This window comes from Macaca fascicularis, chromosome 13, assembly GCF_037993035.2.
Source record: "Macaca fascicularis isolate 582-1 chromosome 13, T2T-MFA8v1.1".
NCBI lineage: Eukaryota > Metazoa > Chordata > Mammalia > Primates > Cercopithecidae > Macaca > Macaca fascicularis.
Window position 1 is genome coordinate 118778837 of NC_088387.1, and position 12331 is coordinate 118791167.

The 12331-nt window shown below is 47.0% G+C and overlaps 1 protein-coding gene across 5 annotated transcripts in view; it reads left to right on the forward strand.

Moving 5' to 3' along the window:
- The first annotated feature begins 730 nt into the window (after positions 1–730).
- EIPR1 (EARP complex and GARP complex interacting protein 1) overlaps positions 731–12331 on the forward strand; it is a 174350-nt gene continuing 162749 nt past the window's right edge. For all 5 annotated transcript variants that reach the window (XM_065527476.1, XM_074012443.1, XM_045369872.2 and 2 more), the window contains exon 1: positions 731–923. Coding sequence is in view for 2 of the 5 variants with exons in the window: in XM_045369872.2 (XP_045225807.1) it covers positions 882–923 (42 nt within the window). In the remaining 3 variants the exon portion in view is untranslated. The remainder of the gene's footprint in view (positions 924–12331) is intronic.

The following is a 12331-nucleotide window of genomic DNA, read 5'->3' on the forward strand; positions in this document are numbered from 1 at the left end:
TAAGAGGGGCGGTCTCTCCACCAGAAGTCTTCATTCTTTGGAGACCTCTAGGAACCCCAGGGCCTTCCCTTCCGACTCCCATTCGGAGGCATATGCTGGTCCAGGACCACCAGTGGTGCGGTGCCGGCTTTCATGATAACCCCATCCTTGGTAGGACTTCCTTTGCCACACAGTGATGGGCACCTGCAGAAATACATTTGGCATGGCCCTGACTTAGGGCACCTGGGGCCGAACCTAAGGGAGTCAGACAGCTCAGGTGCCCATCCTGGCTACCCAATGGACCAATGCGCTGCGACTGTGTTACTCAACTTTGCAGCGTCTCATCTGTAAAATGGAAGTGTTAACAGCTTATTTATAGGGTTGGATGAAGCTCCTTATGGCACTGCTTGTGAAGCGCTGACCCAGCGCTCAGGAACGCCAAGTACAGTACAAATGACAATACATGGCGGCGCCCAACTAAGGCGCGAGCGATTCTTAGATGCGATGGCTAGCTAAGGCTAATCGCCGCTTGCTGCCAACGGTCTGCGCCCAGAGCCAGCCTCCACGGTCCGCTCCGCCCACCACCTTATTTCCTCCAGGCAGGGTTCTCACCGCCAGTAGCCAGCGCGCTGAGAGCCCGGATGTGAGCCCAAGTGGGCATGCGCAAAAGTCAGCGCCGCTGCCATTGGTCACCGGTGAGGAACAGCTTGATGACACATCCGAAAAATAGGAAGTGGCCACTACGGAAGCTGTTCTGGTCCAGAAAGGCTGCCAGTTTGGAGTCGTTTGCTGCGGGGAGGGAATGAATGGGCGCTGGGAACACGCCCGCGAGGTGGGGACGCGCCGGCCGTAGCGAGGGCCTTAGCGTGTGAGTGGCCGGGGTCTGGTCGCTTCCCCGCAGCATGGAGGACGATGCACCAGTGATCTACGGGCTGGAGTTCCAGGTGGGTCACTCGGAGGGCGGCAGGTGCTGCTCGGCCTGGCTGCTGACAGCATGAACGGTCCCATGGTGACTTCGGTTTGCAGAGCTCCCACCAGCCCTGCAAGGACCCGTGTCTAGTTCCCATTTTGCAGAGGAGTAAACTGAGGCTTCAGGAGGTTAAACGGTTTTACTGGATAACAGGGTTGGCACAGCCGGCCTGCCTCCTTCCCCTTCACATCCTGTCCCGAACATGACTTCTGACCTGGACGTTCTCACTCACTTTGGTGGACTTATTTGCTTACACGCCTACCTTTTCCTCTAGAATTTGAGTTCCTGAAGGTAGGGACTGTATGTTGTTTAAAAAAAAAATTGTTTGATTTTAAAACAATTTAAAGTATTTAGAAGAGTTGCAAAGATACATAGAAAGTTCTTTACCCTCCACCCAGCTTCCCTTAATGTTACCACTTTACATAACCATGATACATTTATCAAAGCTTAGAAATTAACATTGGTACACTAATATTAAGTGTACCACTAATATTAACTATTACTTAATAATAAGTATTATTTAATAATTAATAATTATTAATTAAGTCACATAGTAGGTGTTCAACAAATGACTATCAACTGAATGAGCCCCCAGAGCATAAGCAATGCACATGGCAGTTCAGGACAGCAAGAGAGCTGACGTGGATAGAGCAAATGCGTCAGGGGGAGTGAGGTAGGGGATGAGATGAGCGGGAGAGGAAGATGACGATTGTATAGGGCCTGTTAGAGCCCTGTACTGGTTTTCATCTATTCAAGTAGCTTTTGAGAATGTATTATGCCTAAAGCATTGAAGGACAGATAAAGAGATAGAAACACAGTTCACTGCCACATGAAATACTTGATACATAATTTTGTGCAGCAATATGTGTTAAAGATATAAATGATGTCAGTTTTTTTTTTTTTTTTTGAGATGGAGTCTTGCTCTGTTGCCCAAGCTAGAGTGCAGTGGTGTGATCTCGGGTCACTGCAATCTCCACCTCCCGGGTTCAAGCGATTCTCCTGTCTCAGCCTCCCGAGTAGCTGGGATTACAGGCATCCGCCACCACACCCAACTAATTTTTGTATTTTTAGTAGATAACGGGGTTTCACCTCTTGGCCTGGCTAGTCTTGAACTCCTGACCTTGTGATCTGCCCACCTCGGCCTCCCAAAGTGTTGGGATCGCAGGCTTGAGCCACCGCACCCAGCCTATGTCTGCTTTTACGTAGGTTACAGTCAGAGAGGCAGCAGCGTTACTAAAATAATATATGCTAGCCAGACACCTAAGTTTTAAATCTTGACTCTAGCACTTATTAACTATGTGACCTTGGGCCTCAGTTTCCTTTGCCAATAAAATAAGCATCACCCCCCCCACCACCCATTGACTGTTATGAAATTAAATGAGTTAATACACTTAAGTGAAGCACTTAGAACAGTGCCTGGCACATAGTGTGTTCAATAAGTGTTGTTCTAATTGTTATAATGAGAGAAAATTCCTTTTTTTTTCTTTGTAGAAACGGGGTTTTGCCATGTTGCCCAGGCTGGTTTCACACTCCTGAGCTCGAGCGATCTGCCCGCCTCGGCCTCCCAAAGTGCTGGGATTACAGTCATGAGCCAGCGCACCCTGCCTAAGACAAAATTCTTACAAATAAATTTTGTACAGGGCAGTAGCTAAGTGTCCTGTGTAATAAACTAGGCTATAGGATTTGACCAGTGGCTGTATCACATTCACAAGGCTGATGGCTTAACTACCAGTGATTTAGCTCTGGACTTTGTGTCACTCTGCTTAGCACTGTACAAATATTTCATTTAATTCTCACAGCAATCATTATTGGTAGGTGTTATTGTTCCTGTTTTACAGATGAATAAACAGGCTCAGAGAGAATAGTTACCTGTCCAAGGCCACTTAACTAGTGAATGACAGACCTTGGATTCTGACCTAGTTAGGCTTTTAACCCAAACTGACCTCAAAGCCCCTTACCTGCTAAGTTCTACTGCTTTTTCCTTAACTAGATATACATAGGGATACATGGGGAGAGACCACATGGGTAGACAGAAGGTTCCATAATCTTGTACTGCTTGAAGGTGCATACTCTGCCAGTGCTACTTAATATAACTTCTTGATCTCCTTAAGAAATCTCTCAAAAAACCCAGAGGATTTTATCTTCAGCATCTTTGTATCTTTGAGGTTAACTGAAATGTCATTTTCTGAGATTTGAAAAATGAATGAAATCGATTCTCCTAAGGGAGTCAAATATATTATTGGATTTTCTTCTTTATCTTAAAAGAAGTAGCTGACTTTTGCTGTTTGGATTTTATTGGATAGTACCATGGACCAAGACTTTCTTGAGTTTGAAGAACCATCATTGCAGTAAACAAGAACTGAAAACGATAGCTTTTTTTTTTTTTTACTTGTCAGTGACATTCAAATCCCATGGAAAACACTTTACATGAAAAGATAGAGATCTGATTATTGACCACTGAGTGAAGGTAATGAGACTTGAAAGGTAAAGGGCAGTACTACAACTGCAAATAAAAGAAGACCAACATAGAGGGTCGTTAAGATCGCAAAATGCCGAGCAAATTCATGGTAATGATTCTGGATTTTTTCATCATTATATTTGAAATGCTTTTGCACACTTTTAGTTTACTGGTCAATAGAAATCCATTTTCTCAAAATGAGTTTAACGAATACTTGTCAGTTAACAAAACAGTAGTTCTTTGTGACTATCTCAAAGTGTATACAAACAGTATGACTTCTCTCCTGCAATCATGTTTCTTTGAACTTTTGACATTAATAGACCTTCTTTAGTTGTGTGCGTTAAATCTCCATGTGGCAAACATGCCTAGTGATGGGAAGAGTGAACCTCTAGGCAGCGGTAGCTTTGCCCGTGTGTAGGTCTGGGGACAGGCATGTGACTAAGATGGACCAGCGGCCAGCAGGGCCTGCAGGTGTGGGCAGAGTGAGGGCTTCGTCTGTCAATTCCCATTTGAGCCCACTGCTGCCAAGTGAGCTGGGCCAGACCAGAAAGGATGGCCAGGGTGGGAAGGTGGGTGACAATGATGACTTGGGCTTGTTTCAAGTCGCTTACCCTTAGGTTTACCACCAAAACCAGTAAGCAAGCAGGGCAGGTTGTAAGCCACACAGGGTATGAGTGCCTCCTTCCTGTTCTGGGAGGTTCTCCTGGAGTCCTGAGATCAGTGCAGTCAGGTCACAGGGCAAAGAGACCAAGGGCTTTTGGCTTTTTGTGCCATCAGGCTGAGGGACAGATGGACCAGGCCAGTGTTCAAGGGTCTGCCTGTTGCCAAGTGAGGAAAGAGTTTTGAAATGGAAGACAGAGGTTAAATTTTCTTTTCTTTTTTCTTTTTTTGAGACGGAGTCTCACTCTATCACCCAGGCTGGAGTGCAGTGGCGCGATCTTGGTTCACTGCAAGCTCCACCTCCCGGCTTCTCGCCATTCTCCTGCCTCAGCCTCCTGAGTAGCTGGGACTACAGGTGCCTGCCACCATGCCTGGCTAATTTTTTGTATTTTTAGTAGAGATGGAGTTTCAGTGTGTTAGCCAGGATGGTCTCGATCTCCTGAGCTTGTGATCCACCTGCCTCGGCCTCCCAAAGTGCTGGGATTACAGGTGTGAGCCACCACACCCGGCCTAGAGATTAAATTTTCAAATGCTTTTTTATATCTATGGAACTGATAATTTGGTCTTAGGATTTTTCTCTTTTGATCTCTTTGGTCAGTTACGTTAATACCTTTTTAAATGTTGGCCCAGCCTTTGCATCCTTAGAAAGAATTCCACTTAATTGTGAAATAGTCCTCTGCTGGATTCGGTTTACGAGTCGTTTACTTAAAATTTTCACATTAATATCTGTGTATTTTCTTGGTTGAGTTTTGTTTCACTGCTATGCTGGCTGCATAAAAAGCACTTGGGAATTTTCTTTCTGTTTCTGTGTTGGAAATAACTGAAGGTAGTGATGGTGTTGCCTGCTCCTAAGGCATGGTGCTCTTACGACGTTGACTTTTTAATCTGTGGTAACTAGTTGTTCAGATTTCTTGTCTTTCTTTTCTGATGAGTTTTGGTAACTTACATTTTCCTGGAAAATCCATAATTTATTCAGTGGACAAATATTTATTTATTCCCTGCAATAAGGCACTATTGTATGTGCCTGGAACACAGCATAGGAGGAAACAGACAAAATCCCAACCCTCGTGGATTTATGCACCAAGAGGCACCCTTGCAGAGGCATTTCTGTAGAGGAGTGAAGTCTCTGAGAATTGAGGATTTGTCTTTCAGGTTGTTCCCATTTTTTTTTTTTTTTTTAATTTCATCAGTTGAATTTTTTTTGTTAATTTTTTATTTATTTTTATTTTTACTTATATTTTGGGACAGAATCTCGCTGTGTCGCCCAGACTGGAGCGCAGTGGTGCAGTCTTGGCTCACTGAAACCTCCACCTCCCAGGTTCAAGCAATTCTCCTGCCTCAGCCTCCTGAGTAGCTGGGATTATCGGCGTGCACCACCACACCCGGCTAAGTTTTGTATTTTTAGTAGAGATGGGGTTTCACCATGTTGGTCAGGCTGGTCTCGAACTCCTGACCTCGTGATCTGTCTGCCTTGGCCTCCCAAAGTTCTGGGATTACAGGCGTGAGTCACCGTGCCCGGCCAGTTGAAATTTTTAATACAAAATTTTAAAAACAATTTCCATTCATTTGCTCAATACTTTTTTTTTTTTTTTTTAGAAGGAGTCTGGCTCTGTCGCCCAGGCTGGAGTGCAGTGGCCGGATCTCAGCTCACTGCAAGCTCTGCCTCCCGGATTCACACCATTCTCCTGCCTCAGCCTCCCGAGTAGCTGGGACTACAGGCGCCTGCCACCTCGCCCGGCTAATTTTTTGCATTTTTAGTAGAGATGGGGTTTCACCGTGTTAGCCAGGATGGTCTCGATCTCCTGACCTCGTGATCCACCCGCCTCGGCCTCCCAAAGTGCTGGGATTACAGGCGTGAGCCACCGCGCCCGGCCTGCTCAGCATTTTTCTTTCTTTTTTTTTTTTTGAGACTGAGTTTCGCTTTTGTTGCCCAGGCTGGAGTGCAATGGCGCAATCTTGGCTCACCACAACCTCCGCCTCCCAGGTTCAAGCAATTCTTTTGCCTCAGCCTCCCGAGTAGCTGAGATTACAGGCATGCGCCACCACGCCTGGCTAATTTTTTTGTATTTTTAGTAGAGACGGGGTTTCTCCATGTTGGTCAGGCTGGTATTGAACTCCTGACCTCAGGTGATCCGCCCGCCTCGACCTCCCACAGTGCTGGGATTACAGACTTGAGCCACTGTGCCCAGCCCATTGCTAAGCATTTTGCTATCTTAATTACCCTCTCTGTTGGTGTTCTGTCTTTTATTTGCAGTTGCTTAAATTATTTGTTTCCATTCTTTTTATTAATACAAGCATTTTAAGCACATGGATTTTCTTTCGAGCATTCACTTCTTGATTTTATTGTTTTGTGGATGTTTTGCAGCTTTGAATTTAACTTTGAATTTCAGGTCAAATTTCTTTTTTGATCTGAAATTCGTTGGAGGGACCTTTCTCAGTTCTGTCCCTGTTGCCTGCTGTGTTTGGGGGCTGTCTGTCTTTGTGTCCTTTCCACTGCACGCTTCCTCCTTGTGCTGGAAGTTTTCATTTCTGTGAGCTGGAAGTTTTCATTTCCATCTATGTGTCTTGCGTTGTCTTGCCATATCTTCTTTGAGCTCTGTTTGCATTTTTCTCTTTTGCTTTTCTTTTTTTTTTCTTTTGAAACAAGGTTTTGCTGTCACCTAGGCTGGAGTGCAGTGGTGCAATCTCAGCTCACTGCAACCTCCGCCTCCTGGGTTCAAGAGATTCTCCTGCCTCAGCCTCCCAAGTAGTTGTGATTACAGGTGCACGCCACCATACCCAGCTAATTTTTGTATTTTTCGTAGAGACGGGGTTTTGCCATGTTGGCCATGGCAAAGGTTGGCCAGGCTGGTCTTGAACTCCCGACCTCAAGTGATCCTCCCACCTTGGCTTCCCAAAGTGCTGGAATTACAAGTGTGAGCCACCATGCCAGGCCTCTTTTTAAAAAAAGTTTTTTTGAGACAAGGTCTTGCTCTGTTGCCCAGGCTGTAGTGCAGTGGTGCGATCATGGCTCATGGCAGCCTGGAACTCTTGGGCCCAAGCCATTCCCTGGCTTCAGCCTCCCAAGTAGCTGAGACTACAGGCCCAGCTCATTTATTATTTATTTATTTATTTATTTATCTCTATCTATCTACTCTATCTAGTCAATCACTTAATTAATCAATGAAATGGGGGTCTCATCATATTGTCCAGGCTGGTCTTGTACTCCTGGGCTCAAGCAATCTTTCTACCTTGACCTCTTACAGTTGTGGAATTACAGTCTTGAGCACACCACACCCAGCTGCTTCTTTTTTTTAATTAAAATGATTTTTAAATTGATGCATATTAAATGTATATAGTTTCAGGGTATATGTGATAAGTTAATACATTCGTATGATTGTAAAAATCAAATCAGTGTATCTGAGATATCCATCACCTTAAATACTTGTTTTTTCTTTGTGTCAGAACCATTCAAACTATTCTCTTTTAGCTATTTTGAAATGTACGATAGACTATTGTAAACTGTGGTGAACCTGCTGATATACCAAACACTATGCCTTATTTCGTCTATCCAACTGTATATTTGTACCTGTTAACCAACTTTTCTTCATCTAAGCCACCTGCTCCTTTTCTCAGTCTCTGGTAACCATCAGTCGACTCCATCTTCAGAAGATCCACTTTGTTTTTTAGCTCCCACAGATGACTGAGAACATGTGTTGTCTTTCTGTGCTTGGCTTAGTTCACTTCACAGAATGACCTCCAGTTCCATCCATGTTGCTGCTAATGACAGGATTTCATTCTTTTTTCTTTCTTTCTTTTTTTGTGAGACAGGGTCTCACTCTGTCATCCAGGCTGGAATGCAGCGGTGTGATCTCAGCTCACTGCACCTCGCCTCTCAGGCTCAATTGATCCTCCCACGTCAGGCCCCGGAGTAGCTGGGACTACAGGTGCACATCATCACACCAGGTTAATTTTTTTTTTTGTATTTTTTGTAGAGATGGGATTTCGTCATGTTGCTCAGGCTGGTCTCGAACTCCTGAGCTCAAGCAATCCTCCTGCCTTGGATTCCCAAAGTGCAGGGATTACAGGCATGAGCCACTGTCCGTGGCAATTTTATTCTTTTTTGTGACTGAGTAATATTCCACTGTGTACGTATACCGCATTTTCTTTATTCATCTGTTGATGGGCACTTAGATTGATTCCATGTCTTGGCTCTTGTGAACGATGCTGCAGTGTACCCGAGGGTGCAGGTATCTCTTCAACATACTGATTTTCTTTCCTTTGATTATCTGCCCAGTAGTGGGATTGCTGGATGATATGGTAGCTCTAGTTTTAGTTTTTTGAGGAAACGCCACACTCTTTTCCATAATGACTGTACTAATTTATATTCCCATCAGTAGCATATGAGGGCTCCCTTTCTCTACATCCTTGCCAGCATCTGCTATTGTCTGTCTTTTTAATAAAAATTATTCTAACTGTGTGAAATGATAGCTCATTGTGGTTTTCATTTACATTTCTCTGACAATTAGTGATGTTGAGCATTTTTTTATATACCTCTTGGCCATTTGTGTATCTTCTTTTGAGAAATATCTGTTCAGATCTTTTGCGCATTTTTTAATTGAGTTATTTTATTTTATTTTATTTTTTGCTGTTGAGTTGTCTGAGCTTCTTCTTTTTTTTTTTTTTTTTTTTTTTTTTGAGACGGAGTCTCGCTCTGTTGCCCAGGCTGGAGTGCAGTGGCTGGATCTCAGCTCACTGCAAGCTCCGCCTCCCGGGTTTACGCCATTCTCCTGCCTCAGCCTCCTGAGTAACTGGGACTACAGGCGCCCACCACCTCGCCCGGCTAGTTTTTTTGTATTTTTTTAGTAGAGATGGGGTTTCACTGTGTTAGCCAGGATGGTCTCGATCTCCTGACCTCGTGATCCACCCGTCTCGGCCTCCCGAAGTGCTGGGATTACAGGCTTGAGCAACCATGCCCGGCCGTCTGAGCTTCTTATATGTTGTGGTTATTAATCCCTTGACAGATGGATATTTGCAAATCTTTACCCCATTCTGTGTGTTTTTCTTTTCTTATCTATTTTTTTGAGACGTGGTCTCACTCTGTCAAGCAGGCTGGAGTGCAGGGGTGCAGTCTCTGCTCATGGCAGCCTTGGTGCTCCAGCCTCCCATCTCAGCCTCTTGAGTAGCTGGGACTACAGGTGCACACCTCCAGACTTGGCTGACTTTTATATTTTATGTAGAGACGGGATTTCAGCATGTTGCCCAGGCTGGTCCCAAACTCTTGAGCTCAAGCCCACCTTGAGGCCCACCTTGGCCTCCCAAAGTATTGGGATTATAGGCATGAGCCACCATGCCTGGCTGCTTGTCTTTTCTTCTCTTCCCTGTTTTTAGAAAGATGATTCCTCCATTAAGTTTTACGAGTTTTGTTGATACGTTTGATTACAGTTTTCAGCTACCCTGTGTCAATACTGTGTCAACACAAAAACTTTGTGTTTTCCATCCTTTGATGTCTTTTTCTGTTTTTCTTGCCTGGCTGTCTCCCTTTGTAGAGCCTTTGCTTGGCGCCTGTGCTCATTTCTTTTGATCGCTGGTCTTTTCATGGTGAATCTTTCCTGGTCCAGCAGGATCTATATGTGGAGCTGGGCCCGGCCCCCATCGCGGGCTGGCAGGAGTGCTGACAACATGCCGTTGTGTTTGTCAGGAAATTCTTTGAGCTGTCATTTACCCCAAGCCAAAGGAGAAGGGCAGATGCAGGCCGCCCAGGATGCAACGCGTCTCTCCTCAGCTTGAAGAGCCAGAAACAGCTTCCTGAGAAGACACCAGGTGTCCCTGCTTGCCCTACTCTCCTTCCTACCATGTGGTGTGTGGGAAGCACCTGGCCCCAGCCTGGGCACCTGTTGCCATTGTCCCCTCCAGGGGGACATTGCCCATTTCAGCATTGTTTCCAGGGCATGCACGTGGTCCAGGGACTGCTGCCCGGGTGTGCGGGGCTGTGGCTCCCCCAGCCCGCCTCCAGCACCTGCTCCTTCTTGACCTCAGCAGCCAATGCCGTCTGTCTTCAGATACTATGCCTTTGGATTATAGATGTTTCTGAGTTTCACTGTAGATGGAGTTTATATTTCCGTTTTTTCTTCTCCTTTTTTTTTTGAGACAGAATCTTGCTCTGTCGCCCAGGCTGGAGTGCAATGGCCTGATCGCCTTCTCCTTCCTGCTTTTGTGTGATTTCCCAGAGTCTGAGAGGAAAGAAATGAAGTCTTCAGCCCACTGCTTAAAACCGAAGTCCAGATTTGACTTGATAAAGTAGCTTTTGTGGCGAGGTTTAGGGTAAACTGGAACATGGACTCAGTCAGGAAAATTGGTTAAGAGGTTGTTAAAATGTAATTTAAGCACAGAATGGGGAGAGGAGGGTAGGGATGGAGAGTGCTGGAAGAGCCAGAGCCCAGGTATTGGGTGTGGGGCTGGGAGGGAGGGGCTCACCCCTGTGTGTGTGAATGGGGCAGGCTGGAGGGAGGCACTCATCCCCCGGTGTATGAATGGGGCAAGCTGTGGGAGAGGGGCTCAGCCCCATGTGTGTGAATGGGGCAGGCTGGAGGGAGGGGCTCATCCCCCTGTCTATGAATGGGGCAGGCTGGAGGGAGGGGTTCATCCCCTTGTATATGAATAGGGCAAGTTGGGGGGGCGGGGCTCACCCCCGTGTGTATGAATGGGTCAGGCTGGAGGGAGGGGTTCATCCCCTTGTGTATGAATAGGGCAAGCTGTGGAGGAGGGGCTTACCCTTGTGTATGAATAGGGCAAGCTGTGGAGGAGGGGCTTACCCCCGTGTGTATGAATGGGGCAAGCTGGAGGGAGGGGCTCATCCCTTTGTGATGAAAGGGGCTGGTGGGACTGGGGAGGGACAGGGACCAGAAGGGTAGTAGAAGTCCAAGCTTAGTTGAGTGGACGTGCCCAGGGGCACTTAGTGCAGGTCTGGCTCGGGCAGTGTAGGAGGTGCCTGGGCACTAGATTCGCATTTGGAAAACATGGGCCTAACTTACAGAAGAGGGAGAATGCCTAAGACGAAGGTGTGGATGAGAAAAGTCAGAATCGAACTCCAGAAGCAAAAATGTAGGTGAAGGGAGAAAGAAGAGCGTGAGGCCATTGGGAAGGCCTTGCAGGGTGTGCAGAGTGTGGAGGTGCCGGTGCGAGGGAGTCCAAGGGCCTGGGCAGGGTCAGAGGGTGGAGGCGCCCGTGCGAGGGAGTCCGAGGGCTTGGGCAGGGTCAGAGGGTGGAGGTGCCGGTGCGAGGGAGTCCGAGGGCTTGGGCAGGGTCAGAGGGTGGAGGTGCCGGTGCGAGGGAGTCCAAGGGCCTGGGCAGGGTCAGAGGGTGGAGGTGCCGGTGCGAGGGAGTCCAAGGGCTTGGGCAGGGTCAGAGGGTGGAGGTGCCGGTGCGAGGGAGTCCAAGGGCTTGGGCAGGGTCAGAGGGTGGAGGCGCCCGTGCGAGGGAGTCCAAGGGCTTGGGCAGGGTTGGCGCTGGTGGCGGCTGTTGGGTCTGACAGTTGGGTGACTGACGACTGAGTTGGGGTCATGACGGTCAGCACAGGGTGAGGAACTGGGCGCAGCTGACTGGAAGGGCTGGAAGGGCACTCCTCGCCTGCTTACCCATCGTTACATCTGCTGTGAGTGGAAGGACGGAGATAGGGGAATAGCTTGGGAGGGACATTGAGTCAAAGACAGTTTATTAAATTTTTTTCCCCCGTGGAGAAGGAGACATGTGAGCTATTAACTAAGAAGCCAGAGAAGAGGGAGAGGTGGAGAGCAGAATGGCTGTTATGGGGGGTTTCCTGGAAGCCAGAGATGGCTCTGTTTCCTTGGGGACCCGTGAGTGAGTTCTTTCATTGCAGCTTAGGGGGCTAGGCTTGCACCAGGGGCTTGCGAAGAGATTACTGGTAATGTCTGCCCCAGGCAATACAAAATGGAGGCGGTGAGGGTGGAATGAAAGCACCTTAGCTATGTGGAAAGGCTTGGACTTCAACAGGTAAGTGCAGGAGCCAATGAATGAATGTGTGTTAGGGCTTCTGGGCTCTCAGAAATAGAGCTTCACCACCTCAGTTTTCCTGGAGGGTTTAATTCTTTGACTGCATTTTTTCTTTTGGGTGTAGATGAGAAATGGGTATTTAGGTAACACAGAATGGGGCAGTTAGGACTTTGCCCCCTTTCCTTCTTTTCCTTTGTTTCTTCTCTTCTTCCCTCCTCCCTTCTCATCTCCTTCCTTCCTTCCGCCTCCCCTTTTCCCGCACTTTCCCCTTC